This window comes from Urocitellus parryii, chromosome 8 (genome assembly GCF_045843805.1).
Source record: "Urocitellus parryii isolate mUroPar1 chromosome 8, mUroPar1.hap1, whole genome shotgun sequence".
NCBI classification, from domain to species: domain Eukaryota; kingdom Metazoa; phylum Chordata; class Mammalia; order Rodentia; family Sciuridae; genus Urocitellus; species Urocitellus parryii.
In genome coordinates, this window is record NC_135538.1 from 153210015 (window position 1) to 153232836 (window position 22822).

The 22822-nt window shown below is 40.6% G+C and overlaps 1 protein-coding gene across 1 annotated transcript; it reads left to right on the forward strand.

Moving 5' to 3' along the window:
* The first annotated feature begins 20541 nt into the window (after window positions 1-20541).
* Window positions 20542-20922, forward strand: LOC113195958 (histone H2B type 1-C/E/F/G/I). The gene has a single exon (XM_077801897.1). It carries the CDS (start codon window positions 20542-20544, stop codon window positions 20920-20922), a length of 381 nt encoding a protein of 126 aa, XP_077658023.1.
* The last annotated feature ends 1900 nt before the right edge of the window (window positions 20923-22822 follow it).

Sequence of the window (22822 nt, forward strand, 5' to 3'; positions counted from 1 at the left end):
TCTGAAGGTAAACAGCTCAGTTTCCCTAAGCTGCCACTAGAGAGCTCACATCTGTATCTGATAGGAACAACACTTTAAAGCAGTGTAAAACGTGAATGTTTACCAAAATAACCTGAAAAATCTAAAAACACATTGCGGGGCGCCACCAAGCTCCTAATTGTCAGTTCTGAAGTTACACTTGAAAGTACTTCTAAATTATCCAGGTGACACTGCTGCTGCTAGTCCGGGGACCACACGTGGATAACTTTGTTTTAAAGGTCACGGAACTACCCTGAACCGCTACCACCAAACAGCCCTACAAACTCCCAAATTCTCAGTTTTGAGCTAGCGAGGAGAGATCCGGAAAAACCCAAGAGGCTGTCCTCTGGCCGCAGCCATGCAGTGGGCAGCACAAACGAAGGCCCGCCTCTCCTTCCAAGCTGGATCAGTCCTATCCTACGTCCGGCTCACCACGCCCCCCACGCGGGTTCCGTTGTACGCGGGCTCGCCACACCCCCCACGCCGGTTCCGTCTTACGGCCGGCTCGCCACGCCCCCCACGCCGGTTCCGTCTTACGGCCGGCTCGCCACTCCCCCCACGCCGGTTCCGTCTTACGGCCGGCTAGGCACGCCCCTCACGCAGGTTCTGTCGAATGGCCGGCTCGCCACGCCCCTCACGTCCCGACGACAGATCGCCGTTACGCTCGCGCGTCATCACGCAGCCTAGTTGCCCTTGCTCCCTCTCGCTTTAGTCTACTGATTGTGTGCTGTGGCTCCTGTCTTCAGCTAAGTTTCCCGCGAGTCTGGACCCTCCGTCGTCGGGATTGGCAGATAAAACCTCACGGAGACGTCTGAAGATCGAGGAGTATGGCTAAGCCGCTCCTCTCCTCGGCTGAGACTGCGAGGACCCCTTGCCGGCCGCAGCGCCCTGCGGGAGGACTGCGTGCGCGGACGGTTTCCCCCAGTGAATAGCTGTGCGCTTCTGACACTTAGGACATCGCTAAGCAAAGTGGACACAGTGCCTGGGGCCCACAGTACTTTCAGAAGCGCACGAAAACATTGATTTCTTTTAAAATCAGAACAACAATAACATCTTAGGTAGAAGAAAACATTTGATTATATAACATTCAAATATAATCCTCTTTTTAGATAAAATTGTTATTTTAATAGAAGGGGCCCAGGAAGGCAAAAGTGCCCAGGGCCCGAGAATATAATGCAGCCGCGGATGTACAGAGCAGACAACTCTTCCCAATTGCTTTTGTTTGTATACTTTTTTAAACTAACACCTAGACACAGTTCAGTTGCTTTCCATGTGTTTCTCACAACACACATGTGCACTGTTATCCCAGTTTTACTCACGAGTATACCAAGTGAAGCTTAAAATAACTTGCCAATGTCCTACAGTTAAGTGACAGGACAATCTGACCCAGTCAGGTTGTCTCCAGAGGTGTCAATTTTTGACCATTGAAAACAGGCATTATCTCTTATCTACAGCATTAATTTATCAACAGGAAAAAAAAAAAAAACTACTCGCAAGACACTGAGATTTCCAGTTTTCTCTCTGCCTCTCCCTCTTCCCTCAGTAGTAATGTGGCACAGGTGTTCCTTTCTCCATATAACAGGTACACACACACACCACTCGTCTATCCCTTCATCTTAAGGAATGCTTGTCTTCTAGCTCATTGGCACACCATATACGTGAAAGAAACCCTCCTTTTCCACACTGACGGTACTCACCTACTTGAGGAATCAACCAGATAACCTTAGTTGCTAACTGTGTGCCTTAAGCTTAGGATATTTTAACATTCATACCCCTAGCGTATTTCCAAATATGCAGAAACCAAGACTCAACTATCTATACACAATTAGAAAATGTCAGTAAAAAGGCTTCCAGAAAACAAACAAACAAAAAAGAAATGCCTGACTGTTCTTTCTATATCTGGACCAAGGCCATATGGTTTAATTACCTTAAGTATATATGTGTTCACATGAACTAAGAACTGCCACTCTTTCTTCCTTTTTTGCCAAATGCTTTATCAAATATCCCATAGAGTATTTTGACATAACATGCAATGTTTAAATTATTTTAGAGTTTATGTGTCCCGTCCGGCAGGACACATCATCAAGTGGGCAGCGAACCTAGATGGGGAGGAATGAAGGGACAAGAGACACGAAAGGTGACAGCAAGACAAAAGTTCTGATCAAGCTGCAAACTTTTATTGTTCACACAGGGGTATTTATATGCTGGGGATGGGGAAGCTCTCTAATCATCAATTGCTGGATATGGGTGGGTATTCATATGCTAGGGATAGGGAAGGTCTCCAATCAGCAATTGCTGGATGTGGGTGGGTATTCATATGCTGGAGATGGGGAAGGTCTCCAATCAGCAATTGCTGGATGTGGGTGGTGAAACTGCCAGCTGCAAGATGTCTGATGATCCTGATAACCGCAGGATGTTCCAGGGAGATAGGTAGCTGCAGGATGCCTTCCGGGCAGGATGTCTCCCAGGGGGCTGTCAGGCTGATCTTTGAAGGAGAATTTCCTTCTAGTCCTGGAGATTTATGTACATGTTAGCAGTTGAGTTCTCACAAAACATAAACATAGTTAAGTATATCTGTTCCTTTAAGTGGATTCCTTAGTACCCTTCAGTAAACTTTAAGTTTAATTTACATATGTCTGAAATATTTATTATTTTATTTTGAATCTTTAGCACTGTTTTGAATGATGTCTGACTTTTCTATTTTAATTACAGATAGGTTATCGCTAATATGTAGAAAGACTATATAAGTTTTTAAATGCTACTCTCATACCCATCAACCCTGTTGTTTTTATTAGTTTTAATTCTTTGTAGATTCTTATGGACTCTTTCATTGACAATTACATTATTTTCAGAAACAAAGATAATTGTCTTATTGAATTCTTGCTGTTTGTTCTTTTTTCCTGCCCTATGTCATGATATTGGCCATACTCCACAGTGTTGTGTTCAGTAGGAGTAGTGCCACAGTCCTCTTGCTCTTGGCACTTTAAAAATACTCCCAAACTTGCACCAGTAAGTATTATGGTCACTTGGGATTACAAGCATGCGCTGCCATCTACTCTTTATGAAGTCATTCCAGGCTGTTGAAAATGTTCATGATGAATAAATGTCATATTTTAGCAAATCCTTCCTCAGCATTTATGGAGCTGACCATAGTTTTTCCTCTATTCTCCTACATCAGCAGATTTATAATGCTAAACTTTATTTTATTCTTGAAATAAAACCAATATTTTGTGCTATTTTTTAAAAGGAATATGGGCTATTGTTTTCCATTTTCTGTGTTTTAAATAGTTCTTTTTTTTAAGAGAGAATTTTTTAATATTTACTTTTTAGTTTTCAGGGGACACAACATTTTTATTTTTTTACTTTTTTTAAAATATGATGCTGAAGATCGAACCTAGTGCCCCGTGCATTCGAGAGCATTACCACTTCACATCCCCAACCCTTAAATAGTTCTTTTTTTAGATAAATATATGAGAAGGAGACTAGAATTTTGTTTCTTGTCATTTTGTTTCCTTCATATTTTTTTTCTTTAGTTTCTCCCATTCCCTTTCCTCCTCCATTTTTTTCTTTACTTTTTTATTTTTTTATATTGTTCTTCAATTTGGACAATAAGATTGTAAAATTTCAAAAGGAAAAATTAGTGGAGAACTATTTTTTACATTGAAACAGGATCTGTAAATTAGAGGTCATGAAGTCCTTAAAATTCACCAAAACATAAAATCCAACTGGTCTTCGAATCATTTGGGTTGAAAAGCTCAAGAGAAAAAATTTTTTTAACTGCTTATTCCTATTTCCTTATTAATAATTTGTTTATTCAACCTGTGTATTACTAAATAACTACCTTTTTCTCTCAAATATTATCATGTTCTGTTTTATATTTTTGTAAAGTTAGCTGAAGCGGTTTTTTTCTTTCTTTCTTTCTTTCTTTTTTTTTTTTTTTTTTGTGTGTGTGTGTGTGTGTTTGTGTCTCTTTTGGTTGTTCCTTTCCCTTACTACTACATTTTTTTCTTATTCTCATCCCTTATGCACACACCAAATTTTTTTCCAAAGAAAACCTTTTGTATTATGGATCATTTCTACTATTTTCTATTCATTTTGTACTTTTAAAATTTCTTGATACTTTATTTCATATTACTCTGGTTCCTTTTGTAGCTGCTTCTTTGTGTATCCTACGCATTTCTTGTTCCTTAAGGCATGTTTTTATTAACATATTTAACATTAATATATATTTAATGCTATATCTTTTTCTTTAGTGCCACTTCAGGTACATCTTGCAATCTCCATGTGTATCATTGATTCATGTTTATTTTCTTCGGATTTCCAATTCTCTATGTTATATAGTACTGTGATTTTTACTTCCAAGTATATGGGAAGATTGATATTTTTCCTATCTTTACAAAAAAAAAATGAAAACAACTTTCTATTTCTCTTTAGGTAGATTATAATAAAGAATACAAGTATATGAAATTTATTTATTTGCATATATTATCACATTTTCTGAAGCCAGGATTGAATTTTTCACATGGTTCAGTGTGTGCTTTGTGGAGGAAAAAAACATTGGATGTTCTGTGAGAACAAGAATCATAGATTGAGTTTGTTTATTATGTTGTTCATATCTATAACCATAAGCATTCTTTCTTGCTTGGTATATAAGTATCTAAGAGTATTGTGTATTAAAAGGTTATCCTACAACTGTAAATTGAACAGTCTCCTAATTCTGCCAGTTTGTTGCCTTAGATAGTAGTTTTGTTGTCAGGAACATCTAAGGTCATAAATGTTACATCTTTTTTTTTTTTTAAATATTTATTTTTTAGTTCTCGGCAGACACAACATCTTTTGTTGGTATGTGGTGCTGAGGATCGAACCCGGGCCGCATGCATGCCAGGCGAGCGCGCTACGGCTTGAGCCACATCCCCAGCCCCAATGTTACATCTTATTGGTAGATATTTATTTTATCCTTATGAGACATAGCTGTGTGACCTAAAGATCTCTAAAGCCACCTTTGTATTGAATATACTGCAATCTGACTAACTAGAAATCCTGGTTGTGGAGAGATGGAATGTTGCAGATCAAGAGCCAAAATCCTGAACTATCATTAGTCCCTTGTAATAGCCATTTACCACCAACCTTTGTATCAGACCTCATATTGGCTACTAGGCAAAACTCTGGGAATGTAGTTCAAAGCTTAGCAGACTTCTAGCTTCTATTAACTGGAAAGCTAAAAATGCTATACCATCTGAAACCTATAAAAGAAGTTTCCCCACTCTGCTACAGCCTGCCTACCTGATACCCTCACCAATATGTGTGGTGAATGCATTGATTTATGTCTTTGCATTGATTTATGTCTTTCCTTTGTCCTGTGACTTTATAAAAGTTCATGTAACCTCTTCCGTGGTGAAGCATGTTATTCAAGGTGACCTTAATCCATGTACCCAGACCTTGGCCAATCATATTTGGGTCAGAATAAAGAATCTCTTCTTTCCTTTGGAGGAGAAACTGTTGTTTGTGTCAACCGTTGTTTGTTTTCTGGAAGTTCTATTGTGTTCATTTTCAAATCTGCCTGGAATTAATTGTTCTTGTTCCTTGATTGAATATTTCAGTTTTTATCTCTTTAAACATTTAGTAAATAGATATTTTGTGGTCTCTGTCTGATAGTTCTTGTTTGCTGGAAGCCTGATTCTCCATACTGGTTAGTATCTCTATAATTTGGTGACATTTATTATGATCTTATATTTGAATGTTCAAAGTTCCTGACAGTGTGTCTAGTACATAATAGTTGCTTAGTAAATAACCACTTAATAAACAAATAAACAGCCTGTTTAAACCTAGAGAACTTGGGTTCCAGGTGGTTCACACCTGGGGGATAATGGTTTAAAGGTAAACCACTGAATGGATTGCTTCTGAAGGGGGTAGTTTCCTTGGTAAATCAATAGAGGGCACTGTGTACCTGCCTCACCTTAATTCCAGGTCACTTTTAATGAGATACCCAGACCAAGTAAATTTCCTCTGCTCTCCTCTGTAGAGCCTTATAGAGACAACTTTTGTTCCTAGGAACTTTTGCTTGTTTTTTTTCCCCTCCATCTTATGCTTTCAGAGTGTTCGCTTAATGCTAAGTATCTTAGTTCTATTTAAAAGCCTAGAATTGTCTTCCCCAAGGCGCAGACATTAGTTCTCAGAACTCAGAATCTTCTGATAATGATATTTAACCTAGAAAACTCTAACTGGTTTGTTTATCTCCTGCCAGGGACCAAAAGGGAGTTCTCCTTCAAAGAATAGCCTGACAGTTACAAGAAACAGCTCCCCTGGGAGACATCTCGCCTGGGAGACACCCTGCAGCCATCCATCTCCCTGAGACATCCTGCGGCCATCTGTCTTCCTGAAACATCCTACGCTATCTCACCTTGTGAAGACATACAGCAACTGCCCATAAGAGAGCTCCCCCATCCCCAGCCCATAAATACCCCTGTGTGAACAATAAAAGTTTGCAGCTTGATCAGAACTCCTGTCTTGCTGTCACCTTTCGTGTCTCTTGTCCCTTCATTCCTCCCCATCTAGGTTCGCTGCCCACGTTGATGTGTCCTGCCGGTCGGGACATTTGGCGCCCAGTGTGGGGCTCCAGCCTTTGACTGAGGGAGAACACCGTCCTCCAGGAAGACTTGGCCAAGTGGGAGCGTGAGATCGCCTCGGCAGACAGGACCGAGAGACAGATCCAGGAGGAGAGCAAGGACGATGCAAGGTGAGTGACACACCATGGGACAAGCAGTTTCGTCACATGAGTTGTTTTTGTCAGGCCTCAAGGAGGCCCTCAAGACACGGGGGGCGCGTGTTAAGAAAAAGGACTTAAAATTATTCTTTTCATACATAGGAGAATTGTGTCCATGGTTTCCCCTTGAAGGGACCATTGATGGTAAAAGATGGCTTAGAGTAGGAGACTGTTCAAAAGATTATTATGAACCCTTTGGCCCAGAAAATGTGCCTGTTCCCACCTTTTCTTACTGGAACTTAATGAATGAAATTTTTAAAAGTTCACCCTTTGATAATGGTACCTTAAAACTTGTCAGGATTGGGGAAGAGGCTATGCAAAAGACCCCTTGCCCCCCACCTTGGCATGCCCTTCAGTTAGTATAGACACAGACCCTTCTCAGTCTCCCCAGGACTCTGGGAACCTTCCTGGTCCCGCTCAAAACCCCACCCTAATAAATAAGGCTCCAACGGTTACCAACCGCCTTTATCCAGTTTTAAATCCTGGAGACACACTGACCCCTGGACAGGAGGCTACCTTGGAGAAGGAAGCAGCTTGCTACCATTCAGAAGACCTGCCACCTCTCAGGACCCTGCCACAGACTATAGGACTCACACATCCACCTCCCTCCTATATCCCTCCTGCCTTTTGTGCTCCAGCCCTTCAGGGGCCAACTGCCCCCTCAGATATTTTTTCTCCACTTCCCCTGCCTGACCTGGCTCCCTTGCGAGAGTCTCTCCAACACAGACGGGAACAGATCCAACTTTTAAAAGAATTAAGATCCCTTGACTCTGAGCTTCGATCATTAGCCTTAGGCAGGGAGTCAACCCGAGCTGGCCCAAGGCGATCTAATACATAGGCTAAGCCGTGCCACCTGTTCTCCCTTCCCAGTCACCCAAAGTCAGACTGATAAGCCTGCCCTGGCTGAGGACAAAGAGGAGGGTCAAGAGGAGGAAGTGGGGGAATGGCAAGAGGAAGATCAGGACTCAGAGGATGAGGAGTTCACCCCTAGGCAGGAAGGAACCCAGAGTGTCTACAAAAAATTAAGCCTGCGTTTTCTTGAAAAACTTAAAAAGGCTTGTGCTCACTATGGCCCCACTGCGCCCTACACATTGGCTTTAGTAGAGAGTCACAGCGCACAATGGCTTACTCCTAATGACTGGAAATTTTTAGCCCGAGCTACCCTCAGTGCCGGAGACTTCCTGTTATGGAATGCAGATTTCAAAGAGCACTGTCGGGAAACTGCTCAAAAAAATTTAACTAAGGCCTCCTCTAAATCCTGGACTTATGTTAACTAGTGGGCAATGCGCCTTTTGACTCTAACCCTAAACAGGCGCGTTTCCCTGCTGGACTTCTGGCGCAGATTCAGACGGCTGGCTTACAAGCTTGGAGACCCTCCCTCAAAAGGGCTCAGCTACCACTTCCCTGGCAAAAATTCGACAAGGGCCTGAGGAGCCTTATAGCGACTTTGTTGCCTGGCTTAACCTAGCAGCGGAGCTCCTGCTTGGACCAAGTGAAAGCGAAAGCCCCTTTGTAAAACATCTTGCCTTTGAAAATGCCAACCTGGCATGTCAGGATGTTCTTCGACCACATAAGGATAAAGAGGAACTTTCTGACTTTATTAGACTCTGTGCCGGGGTGGGTGCAGCCCATGCCACGGGTCTGGCCATAGGTGCCGCCTTTACCAAGGCCTTTCGAAATCCTGGCTCACGTACTTGCTTTACTTGTAAACAGCCTGGCCATTGTCCTGCCAATGTCTTGGCTTGGCACTGAATCACGAGCCACCACACAGCTTTGTAGGTTCAAACAGCAATTCTTTATTCCTGAACTCACACCAGCCTCCACACAGGTTCAGGGGAAATCTCCAATATCTGCCCGCACAATTCACCTACTCCACGAGGCCTTTTCCCAAATCCCATTTGAATCTCATGAGAACTCAATGGGAACAAGCAGCAGGAACACCCTAATCCCAGCAGCAATAATCTTCAACCTCCAACTTCCCTAAAACCCCTATTGTTTCTATAGATACCTTCAGTGGCTTTATTTTCGCATCACCACATTCCGGAGAGGCTACCAAAGATATCCTTTCTCATCTTGTTTTAGCCTTTTATCATAATGGGTAAACCAATACATATTAAAACAGATAATGGTCCTGCATATACCAGTGCCAAGTTCAAACAGTTTTGTGCCACCTTCCAAATTTGTCATACTACAGGAATTCCATACAACCCTCAGGGCCAAGGCATTGTGGAACGTGCCCACCTTACCTTAAAGACTTGGCTAACCCGCCTTAAGGCTTCCGCCCTTGTATTTACCACTCCCAGGGATCGCCTTAACCATGCATTATTTGCCCTTAATTTTCTTACCCTAGACAGTGAAGGCCATTCGGCCGCAGATAGACACTGGCATCCCTCGTCCAATTCTGTTCACCCACCTGTTATGTGGCTCGATCCCCTTACAAATAAATGGAAAGGCCCAGATCCTGTCCTCATCTGGGGACGAGGCTCAGCTTGTGTTTTGGACCAAGAGCAAGCAGCCCCAAGATGGTTGCCAGAACGCCTGGTTAAACAGGTTCATGACTTACCTCAACCCAGGAACGGAGACCCTCCCCCTGAGGACAGATTTTCCTCTTTTTCAGATGCAGCCAATAATCTGTGTGAGGATCCTGCTTAAGGCACTTCTGTTGAACAGGTTTGTACACGGAGGCCTTGGCCCTCCACCTTCCAACATCAGGGAGTACCTTTTTGGCCCCCCCTGCAAATGCAGGGGAGGATTTGGACTCAGGCTCCCACTAGTTGGACCCAGACTGCTGACTGCTTGACTAAGGTGGCTTACCTCCGTGCCGAGGTTGACCATAAACTCGGAGGATTTCATCAGCCTAAATGGGTATGTGTTAACAAGCCAAAGATTATTCCCCCCAGTACGAGCAAAGCTCTCCAAAGTTGTTCTGCAACTTGTACGCATACCCAGGGGATGCATGTCTCTTGTCATGCGTCAGCATCAATTTGTGTTAACAAGCAGGGAGAACAATTTTTTGAAGCCACCCTAACTAAAACTCATGCAGCAGGGGGGACCACTATTCATTATACTATACACCAAGTTACAGTCAGCTGGATGCCAAGGCACTGTTGGTAAACCCTCCTGTTGGCCCATTATGGCCCCTACAGGGGTCTCTGATGGTGGAGGACCCACTGATGCTGTGGAGCATCTTCGAATAATCAAACTTTTGAAACCACAAATCCCTGAGCTCACATATCATCCCTTAGTGCTGCCTAAATCCCAGCTCCCAGATTTAGATACCAATACAGTAGATATTTTGGGAACTACCTTCTCCTTGCTTAATAATTCCAACCCCACCCTTGCTGGTGATTGCTGGCTCTGCATGACAACAGGAGCAGTCATGCCTATGGCAGTTCCTATTAATTCTATCATAGACAATGATAATACATGCCAACCCAGATTTCCTTTTAAAGTACAGCCTATAGGCACTTTTACATTATGTCTTGTAGGCGCGATGCAAAATAATACCTATGATATTGATGTTGGAGTTACTTCCTTTGGAAATTGCTCAACAGTACAAAATTATTCCTCACCCACCCCATCTCTTTGTCCCCTCAATGGCACAGTTTTTATGTGTGGAGGAAACTCAGCCTTCCCCAGGCTTCCAGCGAATTGGACCGGTGGCTGTGTTCTTGCTTTATTACTCCCTGATATAACTATTGTCCCAGGAGATGAACCTCTACCCATTCCTAGCCTAGACACCTTAGTCAAAAGACACAGGAGGGCAATACAGGCCTTACCACTCCTTGCCAGCCTTGGAATAACACCTGCTGTGGGCACAGGTACAGCTGGCGTAGGCACACCTATACACTCTTACCGTCGCCTGTCTCAACAACTTATAGATGATGTACAAACTCTATCAGGAACCATTAAAGATTTACAGGACCAAATAGACTCCCTGGCAGAAGTGGTCCTTCAAAACAGACGAGGCTTAGATCTGCTGACAGCTAACCAGGGAGGTATTTGCTTGGCCTTAGGGGAACGATGCTGCTTTTATGCCAATAAATCAGGCATAGTATGGACTAAAATTAAGCAGCTTCAAGAAGATATAGAAAAGAGACAAAGGGGACGATTTGAAAATCCCCTCTGGACTGGGCTTAATGGATTTCTACCCTACCTTCTTCCACTATTAGGCCCCTTGTTGGGTTTACTTTTAATGGTGTCCATAGGACCCTGCATTATAAACAGGCTGGTACAATTGATTAAAGAACAGATTAATATTTTAGCCTCTAAGCCCATACAGGTCCACTATCATCTTCTGGAGATGGAAGACAGCGCTGCCAACATTTAAAAGGATGTTCTACCCTTCTCACAGGCTTATTAAGTTTACATCCCCACAGATCCCCTTTCTTAAAAGTGTCCTTCTACCTGAACTCAAACAAGACCAAACCAAAAAGTAAATTGTATGGTATTTACTAATTACTGGCCAGTCATTTTGACTCTTGTTTTTTCCTTGGATTCTGTATTTTTTTAAGCTGATGGTTTTGATTCTATAGACAAGTTAATGTTTTCTGATCAGTTCTATTTTTGATCAACTGTGGAGTTTTAAACATTGCAATGGAGATTAAAAAAAAAAAAACAACTATAAGGCCTTGTGTATGTGTTACACTCGTGTTATGTGTTGTATGTCGGTATGTCTGTGTGTGTGTATGTCCATATATCATGCAGTTATATGACAATTAGCAGATATACAAAGAGCACTCAAAAAAAAAAAAACCCAATGGATCCAAATATCTTTGATTCATGTGATTCAAATGATTCAATTTAAATTGGGTAAACAGATAAAAATAAAGATGTCTTTAAAATTAAGCTTATAAGTTTTTCTAGGTGTTCAAAAATAAAACCTAATAAAATGTTGATGTCTATGAAATAATTGCTTAAATTCACAAATTTACAAGTATTGTTTCAAGATGTGAACAAAAAAGAAGGTTAACAGATGGAAATGAAAAACTAAAAGGTTCTAGATATGGATTTAATAGAGGGAAAATGTGTTTCTGGATAAAAAAGTCTATATGATTAAGTTAACAAAAGGGTTTAAGTAAGTGATAAAAAAGGTTTGTGTAAATTGGTCATATGTGTAAGTTTTTAAAAATTATACAATTATGGTTAAACAACAACTGTTATTTTTCAATATTGTAATGTTATTTCTTTAAGAGCTAAACTTGGTTAATATAAAATCAACAATGTAATTATGGTGCTATTAATTCATATCTTCTAGGTATATAAGTCTGTAAGGTAGAAGCTTCAAAAGAGCATTATATCAAGCTGGTGTTCTGAAGTTGCATGGTAATTTTAGACTTAAAAGAAAACATGTTGGAGAATTATTTATATCATTTGTGTTCTCTAACTGGACTTGTTATCAATAAGATATGTAAAGTTCCATGTTACTTTTACACTGAGATACAATTTAAATGTATTTTTAAGTTAATGAGAGCCTAATCTGTATGAAGGTTTTATTGTACAACACAAAAGTACTTTGCTACTTTTCTATAAAAAAAGGGGGGGGGTTAGAAGTTTTCAGCCTTTAATTCATGTTTTAGATGTGATATTACATTGTGTTAGCTAATGTTCATGTAAATTTGAGCAACAATTTATGTAGGCTTTTTAAAATGATGTCTAAAAAGCAAAGATCAGCTTCAGAACTATAGTACTTAAGATCTATGAAGAGCGCCGCCTCACTTGAAATAAGGCTCTATGTCCCATCTCACTGCATGTGAAAGAGACTCTGAAAGAAGTAGGCCAGGTTTCAGTACATTTAAAAGTTGTGTACAAAAGTTGGTTCTTGTCACGATTACCAGGATCTCAAACAGGGGATTATAATGTATAACTCTGCCAGAATTCAAGGTAGCTATTACATAAACTAAATATGTTTTTACCCTAGTTAATTTTAGTTTGTAGTTTGCTTATAGGTGGTCTAAGGATTGCTTGTTAATGTTTTACAGAGGTACTGATTTAAGAACACACAACCTGGGTTAATTTAAGATAAGGAGTTATCACCTACAGGATAGAGAGATAGACATTAAAGCCCAGTACTTTTAATATAAGGCTGTTAAAACTTATTTGCTGGATGTTTAAGATTAAGTTCTAAAATTAAAGTTAAATTAAAAGGGCCAAGAAACCAATATTTGGCTCTTGCCCTCAGAGTCAGTCTGAGTCAGGGAATAGGGGACTTCTCCAAAGGGCTCTGCAACCCTAGGCCACATAACCTCCTGAACAGGGAGATTAATGAGACCAGTGGAGGACAGAAAGCCAATCAGTGCATTTGCTGTGAAGAGGAGAGTCCTCAGAAAAGGGAGACATCCCTGATGCTTCCAAGGGAAGCCATATGGTCAAGCAAGGCCTGGACCCATCCTAGCGCAAATGGCACTAGCAGAACTGAGAAGCTGCTGTAAGTTCCCCGAGGACTCCCAGGGAAACTCAGCTGACTGTTAACAATAGATGGAAACAAAAGTCAGTTTTACTTGCTTCATCTTAAACACTTAGCAAAGACAGTCAAAGCCAAAACACTGCTATTCCTGGTTATTTTAAATGATAATAATAGTTAAATGTAACTTCCAAAAATAAGTAAACTGGAGGCTGTAAAAGAGATTCTCAGACAGAAATGCCTGATAACCATCAAAAGGGACTGCCAGAATAGTTTTTAGTTTAAGGCCTTTATTTCTAACCTACACAGGTAGGCTTAATGTTTGCTAGTATGGTTATCCAGCCCTAAGTAACAGAATTAAAGATTTCTCTATTAGACATAGGCCAGAAAGGTATGGTCATATATTTTATATAAGTAAGGGGGAGATGCCAGGGACCAAAAGGGAGTTCTCCTTCAAAGAATAGCCTGACAGTTACAAGAAACAGCCCCCTGGGAGACACCTGCCTGGGAGACACCCTGCAGCCATCCATCTCCCTGAGACATCTGTCTTCCTGAAACATCCTGTGTTATCTCACCTTGTGAAGACATACAGCAACTGCCAATAAGAGAGCTTCCCCATCCCCAGCCCATAAATACCCCTGTGTGAACAATAAAATTTTGCAGCTTGATCAGAACTTTTGTCTTGCTGTCACCCTTCGTGTCTCTTGTCCCTTCATTCCTCCCCATCTAGGTTCGCTGCCCACGTTGATGTGTCCTGCTGGTCCGGACAATCTCCCTAGCTTCAGATTCTAGGGGGTTTTTGTTGTTGTTGTTGTTTGTTCTGGTCAGTTCCAGCGAGTTTTCCTTGGTTTCTGCTTGTTTTGTTCTGTTCCTTAGGAAGGCAAAGATGTGTTCATGTTTGTTGCAGGTTTTCTAGTCTTTGGATGGACTTTGAAGAATACCTTCTTTTCCACATTGCCAACAGGCATCTTTACTGTGTCCCTTTGTATCCCTAGTAATACTTTCAGCTTTAAATTGTTTTGTCTGCTATTAATACTACTATACTTGCATTCTCTTGCTAAACATTTTCCAGGCATATTTTTTCTTCATCTTTATGTTTTGTTTCAGCAGACTTATTTTTGAGGGGGTGGGGGGACTTGGGCTGAACCCAGGGCTTTAATAAACACTAAGCCACTTCCCAGTCCTTTTTTATCTTCATTATCCCAGCCCTTTTTTATCATTATTATTTTAAGACAGGGTCTCAGTAAGATGCTGAGGCTGGCTTTGAACTTGCAATTCTCCTGCCCCAATCTCCCCAGCCACTGGAACCTCCCTGTGTCACTGCTCCTGGCTTTATTATTTTTTAAATTATGCATAATTTGTTTTCAGACTAATATGTTTGTTAAAATGCAATTCCAATAATTCTTTTCTGAAACAAGAGAAGCCATAAGGAATACTTTATTACATGCATTTGATGGCTTTATTTAAAAATAGAAATGTCATAAGAAGACCCAAGTATTATTCATAATCCAGAACAGATATGGTTTTCTGAGAAAAGCAAAAGAAAACTTATAAAACTTCCTTTCATGACTTCACAATCCTCAAAATACCTTACAATATTACATTTAATGAAATATATACCATTATTTTAGGGTTCTCTTATATGTAAACCTGAATTTAAAAATATCAGTTTTTTTAACACCCCTTTATTTAATTAATTAATTTTTTAATTTACTATATGTGGTGAAGATCAAAACCAGGGCTTTGCACATTCTGGGGAAGCACTCTACCACTGAACTACAACTCCAGCCCAAAATATCAGTTTTTTGATCTGGAGAGAATTTTTTTTTGGAAAAAACTGTCAGAGAAATCTACTTATTTATAAACATACTAGCCAATTTGTTTTTAAGCTGGTAATCTTTTGATCTAGATAATACCCTTTAGCCCATTATCTAGTGGTAACTGCCTCAGAAGAGTTTAGAACAGTCTGAATTCAGGAGCTTTATTTGGACAATCTTCTTAGTATGCAATATATATGCTACAAGTAGCTGATAAATTTCAGTACTTCTAGATCACATTAAAATAAGAACAAATGTGTTCAGCACTTCTCTCTCCTCCTTCCCTCCCTTACTTCTATGTAACTATCAGACCCAGCAAGATTTAAATGAGATTTTCCTGATTGCAACTGATGATATTGACCATGATCTGAGGCCTGTGATCCTGGAAGACCGCAGTGATCCTCCCACCATTTTTGGTTCTGAAAATAGCTTCCTTCAAGGAATTAACCTTCACCATAAAACTGAGTTAATTCCCTTCGTCAATGAAAATTTCTCTGGCATTGGAAAATGTGTATTTAATGCAAAATTGGGTGCACATCTCTTGTTTACACTACTATTGATATTTGTAAACATTTATTTTACTAATATATTTGCAGCTCTTCCTTCTAGATTTTAATACTGTCCTTTGAGTTCAGTTTTATTGTTGAAGTAGCTATTTTTTTTTTAGTTGATTTTTGGACTAAATGTGGGACATGAGAGGAAATAATGGAGTCAAGGATTGTTTCTAAGTTTTTAAAGTGGTCTGAGCAATTGGCCTTTCATCAGGATAGGCAAGAAAGTTAAGAATAATTTTTAAAACTTGGGGAAATATCAAGGGGCATGGGGAGAAGGGTGCCCTGTCATTCAGTATGTCAGACCTTGACCTTGAGCTCTAGGTCTGTTGATGAGTATTCCCCCTGGGCAGCTCCCTTAGTGCCTCAATCAGCCTCACCCAGTTTGGACTCAAGACTCTTCACATCAGAGCTCAGCAGTGGAAGAGTTTTCCCCTCTACTTCCTCAGAACAGCCATCCTCCCTCCTCTCAAGTCCGGTACACACTGGGAGTCAGGCAGTGTCCCTGTCCTTCCTGAGCCCAGCACTGTTGTCATGAATGTAATATGAGCCACATATGCAGTTTTGAGCTCCTCAGTGAATCCATTTTTAAAAACAAGAACCAGGTGATTCAATTTAATAATATTTTTATTGTGATAGAGCTAAAATGTTATAATTTCAACATGTAATCCACAAAAAAAATTAATGAGATACTTTTGTCCCTTTTTACTACTAGATTGTTGAGATCTGCTATGTAATTTAGACTTAAAAGGCATCTAAATTTTGTTTTTTTTATTGTTTTGGTTTTCTTCTGTGGTACTGGGAATTGAACCCAGGATGGTAGTCTAGCACTGAACTAAAGTACCCTTTTTTATTATTCGTTTTTAGACAGGATCTAAGTTGTCCAGGCTGACCACAAACTTGTACACTACCTGCCTCAGCCTCCTTAGTGACTGGGATTACAATCACCCAGCCACATCCATTTTAATGTTTAATTTTCACTGGAAATATTTGATCTGTATTTAGGTATTTAAAAATTCACAATCAAATTACATGTCTAGGTTGTACCTACTCATTTTCTTCCAATTGCATCAAGATTGTCTTTTAAGTTTAAAAACGGAATAATATTTTGAAATTTAGCTTTCTACCAGCTATATCCACTCAAGTGCTCAATTGCCTCATGTGATTATTGCGAAGTATTTTGTTGACAAAACTCTAATCTATAAACTCAAATTCATGAATCATTCCTCTTTTGTTTCTCCAATATCTAGGAAATTTTTGAACATGTTTTGTTAAATAGGCAAATGAAATATACTAAAATAATTACTAATAAACATCAAATACCTACTTACACAAGTGAGAAAAAATAGCTTGTTAACTTTAAAAATAAAAAAAATAGATTCTACTAGGATCGTGTAGAAAAAAAGAGAAGATACTGAGTTTTCTGGGGGTCTATTGGTTTGTGGGGAGTGGAGGAAGAATCAGTATGCAAATAATGGAGATCAGTTTGGGCAGTATATCTCTCAAGCAAGTCCTCAAGTTTATAAAACATTCTGGGGAGGAGTGTTGTGCACCCACCAGTGATTTTAGCAACTCCAGAGGAGCCCAGGAGTTACAGATCAGCTTGAGCAACACAGCAACACTTTTTTTTTTTTTTTTAAGAGAGTGAGAGAGGAGAGAGAGAGAGAGAATTTTTAATATTTATTTTTTAGTTCTCGGAGGACACAACATCTTTGTTGGTATGTGGTGCTGAGGATGGAACCTCGAGGCCGCACACATGCCAGGCGAGCATGCTACCGCTTGAGCCACATCCCCAGCCCGCAACACTTGTTTTGCGAAGGGAATTGAACCCAAGGCCTTGAGCATGGAAGACAAGCATTCTACCAACTGAGCTACATGCCCAGCCCAACTCTTGTTGTCTATAAAAGGAAAGAAAAGAATGGGTGGAATCCTAGAAGAAGTTGTCCCTGTAATGTAGATCAAAATTCTTCCACTAGCACCTCTATCAGAGAGAAACCTTTCCTTCAACACAGCTTCCCCTGGTTGCTAATAGTGTGCCTTGGATTCATTGAGTTACCCACTGATTCATGTGCTAAGTGACTAACTGCCAGCAGTTTACCAGGTCCTTTTTTTTTTTTTTCCCAGACAGGGTCTCTGCAACTCCTGGACTTAAGGCATCCTCCTGCCTCAGCACTATACCAGGTATATTTGCAGACAAAGAGGCAGGAGGTCTTTAAAAAAAAAAGTCAGATGATTAAAACAAGGGAACTATATGCTAATACAATTGAAGAAATAAGAAATGGGTAGAAAGACATAAATGAAGTACAAGAACGTAAAATTTTAATTTAGAAGTTCTAAATAAGGTTTTCAGGCCTGTCGCTTTCTAAGCTTATTTAGCTTCCAGGCCTGGAACTCCCAAATTCCTGAGAAACCTGTAACTCTACCTGTGTCCTGCTTATTAAACCCCACTAAATGGATTAAAGAAAGAGGCAATATTTGAAGAAATCTATAATTTAGGGCACTTTCCAGCACTACTACTGGAAAGTAATAAAGACTATATTAGCATAAGTATCCTGAGAATGAGCAGACTACCCTGTGTGTCATCTACATGCCTTTCCATAGCCACCCCTCACCAATGTTCTTTACAAGAGGAGCCTGGAACCCCAAACATGCCTCACTCTAGAGTAGCCCACAGTTTTTCCTTGAATTGGTATTCCTTACTTTACCCCAAAATATATGTCTCTAAGATCACCTGCATTCTCCTTGAATAGGTTTCTACTTTCCTAAGTAAACCTCTGTCTATCTTCTAACTAGGTAGGCAGAGAGCCATAGCAGGGAGCCTGGAATCCCCAGGTAGGAGGTGTTCTGCCTTTTTTTTGGTCCTAGGCTTCCTTTATTCTCCTGCCTTTTCCTATCTTTTTCCTTCCTGCATATGTGTCTAGGTCTGGGACTAGGTCCAGGAATGCTTGGTGGGATGGCCCAAAGGTGGGAAACAGGTGGGCTGAAGGGGGAAGGGCGACAGGATGACAACCCTACAGGGAGGGGCCATTCCTGGGAGGGGTTTCCTTGGCAATAGATTGGCTCTGGGGCAGTTTCTTGATAAGGGTGCAGGAAGGGCTTTGAAGGAATTAACATTTCAATCCCTCAGGAGACAGTCTCCAACTTCCCAGACTCACTTAAAATTGGCCTCCTTGATCTGATCTGACTCGATTTACCTATCTCTACTGGCTGTCTGATTCTGGCTTCACTAGCATGAGCTAAAACCCTAGTTCAATTCTCAGCATTGTAGAAGAAAAAAAATGCGTATTCGTCAATCATACCGGTTCTAACTCGGATGTGATGATTTATACTTCTGCACTCCTCTTTCTATGTCCTTTTGCAATTGCAGCATGTATCACTGGATCCTTCTCTTACCTTTATGAAAGTACATTTTGTGACTAAAGAAATCAGCTCATCCTCTTTGGGTGAATTTAATATTTTACACTCTTTTCCTCTGCATTTCTAACTGCCTTTTTCTGCCTTTTCCTGCCATTTTCCACTTAATCTAGTCTAAATTTAGTCTCACTTTTCTTTCTCTTTTTTCTCTACTAAGTACACTGTATAATCAAAATTTCTGCATTTTTAAAGTTTTTAATCTGAGAACCACACAAGCATTCTCTTTTCCTACACTGGCCCTAAATCATCTCTTCCTGAATCATCATTCTAATTCTACCACTTACTAGTAATGGTAATTGAGGCAAAGGTACTCACCTTGAGTACCTAATACCCTTTTCTGTCAAATGGAAAAAGTAGTAGTTTTAATCACATAGGGCTTTTAGGATTAGATAAGTACATACAAAACACATTAGCTATTCTGAAGGTTGCTACATTGTCTAAATTGGGAATAAGACAGACTTGAATTCCTATTCAATAAGTTTTCCTTCACTGAAGTGAGCAATACAAGTTATTTTGTCAGACAAATATGTGACTGATTAAATTCCCAGTGTACTGCCATTAAAGTGTCACTCCCCCTCACAGGCAAAGGCCCTTGTGCACAAGAACCCTGCTGCTTGCCCACTGGCTGTGGCTGGGGCAGCCCTGCAGGAAAATTTAACAAAGTACTGAGGAGTTTGGAAGCACCCTGCAGAAAGGAAAGAATTAGCCTGTTACCAAATTCAGGAAAAAGAAAACAATAATGAACTAAAAATAAACTTTAAACACCAGATTTCCATTTCAGATTTTTTTTTCTTTTAATCTTTTCACAATTGCATTTAATCACTTGATTTTTGTACTTCACTCTGTGACTAAACTAGGTTCATTCTTTTCCAACTGGAAGGACTTGGCCATATGAGATAAGAAAATCTTTCCAGTGATAACTCCCCTTAAGAAGTGCTAGGTTGCTCGCTCTCTGTAATGTGTTCCCCTTTTATCTTCCTGTTGTATTTGTTCAGTCTTTTAACATTAGGACACCCTGTCTTCATAATTATCTGGGAGACTTCTAATCCACTAGATCTTCAGTATTCCTCCTTTTCCTCCTATTGGTCTAGAAGATAAAAATCTAAATCGAAAACAAAAAAAGTGAATGAAATTGATCTAAAATATAATACAAATCTAAAATGAATAAAAATTGAATAAGGAAAATCTAAAATGAAATACAAGTACAAGTCTAAAAATACAGCTTATCCAGAAGTTCTTAAATCGACCTCTAAGTTTCCAAACTGTACCATGAGCTTCACAGCTGTGGCATTTCATAGTTTTTAAAACCGAAAAGCAAACTAATCTCAATTGTTCCCAATAAAAAGGCTCTATTGTTTAAAATGTAAATTAGATTAAAGTAGCTGCCACATTTGCTGAAAAGCTGCTCTCAGGATTTGACCAATGGGACAGTAGGTCTAGAATACTTCCTTGCTCACGGGCCAACACAAATGGACCAATCAGAGTTTAGACAAGTAATACCTCATTTGCATAAGATTGTCTACAAATAAGCAGAATCAGAATTCAGAAGCCTCATTCTTCTCAGAGCAGTTAAAGATGCCTGAGCCCGCGAAATCCGCTCCTGCCCCCAAAAAGGGTTCTAAAAAGGCAGTGACCAAGGCGCAGAAGAAGGACGGCAAGAAGCGCAAGCGCAGCCGCAAGGAGAGCTACTCGGTCTACGTGTACAAGGTGCTCAAGCAGGTGCACCCCGACACCGGCATCTCGTCCAAGGCCATGGGCATCATGAACTCGTTCGTGAACGACATCTTCGAGCGCATCGCGGGCGAGGCGTCGCGCCTGGCGCACTACAACAAGCGCTCGACCATCACGTCCCGGGAGATCCAGACGGCGGTGCGCCTGCTGCTGCCCGGGGAGCTGGCCAAGCACGCCGTGTCCGAGGGCACCAAGGCGGTCACCAAGTACACCAGCTCCAAGTAATCGGTCGTGCCAATGCGTTTATTAAACCCAAAGGCTCTTTTCAGAGCCACTCAACAGTTCTCGAATGAGTTGTGCACTAATGTAGAGTTTGTTCCTGGCAACTTTCATAATTAGATCTTAATAACTGCAGCCTCTTGGGTGGCATGTCTACCAGCTGCGATTTCAGGGTGTTATTGTATGCGTGACTGTTGCAGAAGCTCTTCCTGAAAATGAGGTGAGCCCTTAAATTCACTTAGGCAGTATATGGGTGCCCTTCAGCTCTTCATGAAACTTGGTCATCTAATATGAGACAATTTGAACATCTATGGCACAAGTGCAAGCTCCCCCATGTCGGCCCCTTGCTCTTGTCTTCCTTCCTGTCCTTTGCTGCTCTATTCTGCCTGTGATGTCAGTTTTTTGCTTTTTGGTTCAAGTGCTAACTTGAATTTGGGGGACAGCAATCAGTACCTTTGCCTTCCCTGCTGTGATTAACAAACCAGGCATGAAGAAATAAAAATCTCAGTATTCAGATACCTCAGTTTCCTCATTAGAGTGGCAAAGGATATTGGATTCACTTCAGAGTCTTCAAACCACCTCTACTTGCAAGAGTCTCCCCCTTTTCAGTCTGACCTATGTAATTGTGAATAGGAGGGATGAAGGGACTGCCACAGGTCATAGTGTGAAAATAATAATTGTGGAAATATTCTTGTTCTTTCTCTTTTTTGATGGGGATTACTGGGGACTGAACCTAAATTGCAACCTGAGAGCTGAATGCATGTGCTCTACCAGAGCTACATCCCACAGTAAGGTGTACCTTAACATGCATTTGCTGGACCTTGAGGTCTGCAAGTCTACAAACCTGCAATCACTTAATGTCCAACAGACTAAATTCCAGGTAATAAACAGCTGAGCTTCCCTTCCTCACTTCTCAAGTCACTGTAGGGTAGAAGCTGTCATGGGGGAAGTAGGCTAGAAAAGTTTTGCTGGGAGCTTTTTATTCATAAGTGGAAATGCTACATCCACTCTAGACTACTATCACTACCTACAGAGGGTCCTTGAGAAACACTCCTAGCCAGCCTTCCCAGCCAGTTTGCTAGCCTAGCTTTTGTTCTTTCAAGAAAAAATAAATGTAAAGAGAGAAACAAGTATGTTAAAGTTACTAAATTGCAACTGCATTTCCACTGTACTCACTAAAGGTGTAGTTTCAGATGATACTGATACTGAAAATTCCTGGCCAATGGTGAATCCAATTTTCATTACAGACTCAGACCTCATTTTAAAAACACACCTGACCATGTATCACCCATACCCTAAGCCTCTGTGCTCTCAGCACAAAATCAGAACACTGCTGTGGCCTCCAGCTCTGCAAAGTGTGTTCTCATCTAAATATGTAACCCAACCTCGGAATATTAATTTTCTGCTTTTTGTTTCTCATTTTTCTCATTTCTTTATCTTTTTTCCAGATTTTGAAATTCCCAATGATTTCTTCAAGCTTTGCAATTTTCTTTGTCCAATTGTCCCCTGGACAAACCTCCCCAACAAAGACATTAGTTGATTGATCAAAAATTCCCATCTCAGCTAAATTATCATATTCTTGGAGATTATGGTCTCCAAGGCCACTCTCAGAAAGTTAGCAAGGCTGTAAGCAACTTAGCTAGACTGTGTTCCAAAATACAAAATAAAAAGGGCTGGGATGTAGGTCCATGGTAGAGCACCATGAGTTCAATCCCCAGTATGGAAAATAAATAAATAGTGCAAAAGTCTACATGTCAAACAATGAAGCTTAGATTGACTTTTCAGAAAATAAAATGTTATTGAAAGCTCCTGAGCAGAGAACACATGATCAGCTTGCTTCCAGTAGCAGGATCCTGGATGAATTGGAGAGAAATAATATTGGTGAAAGAAGATAACTGTTCAAACC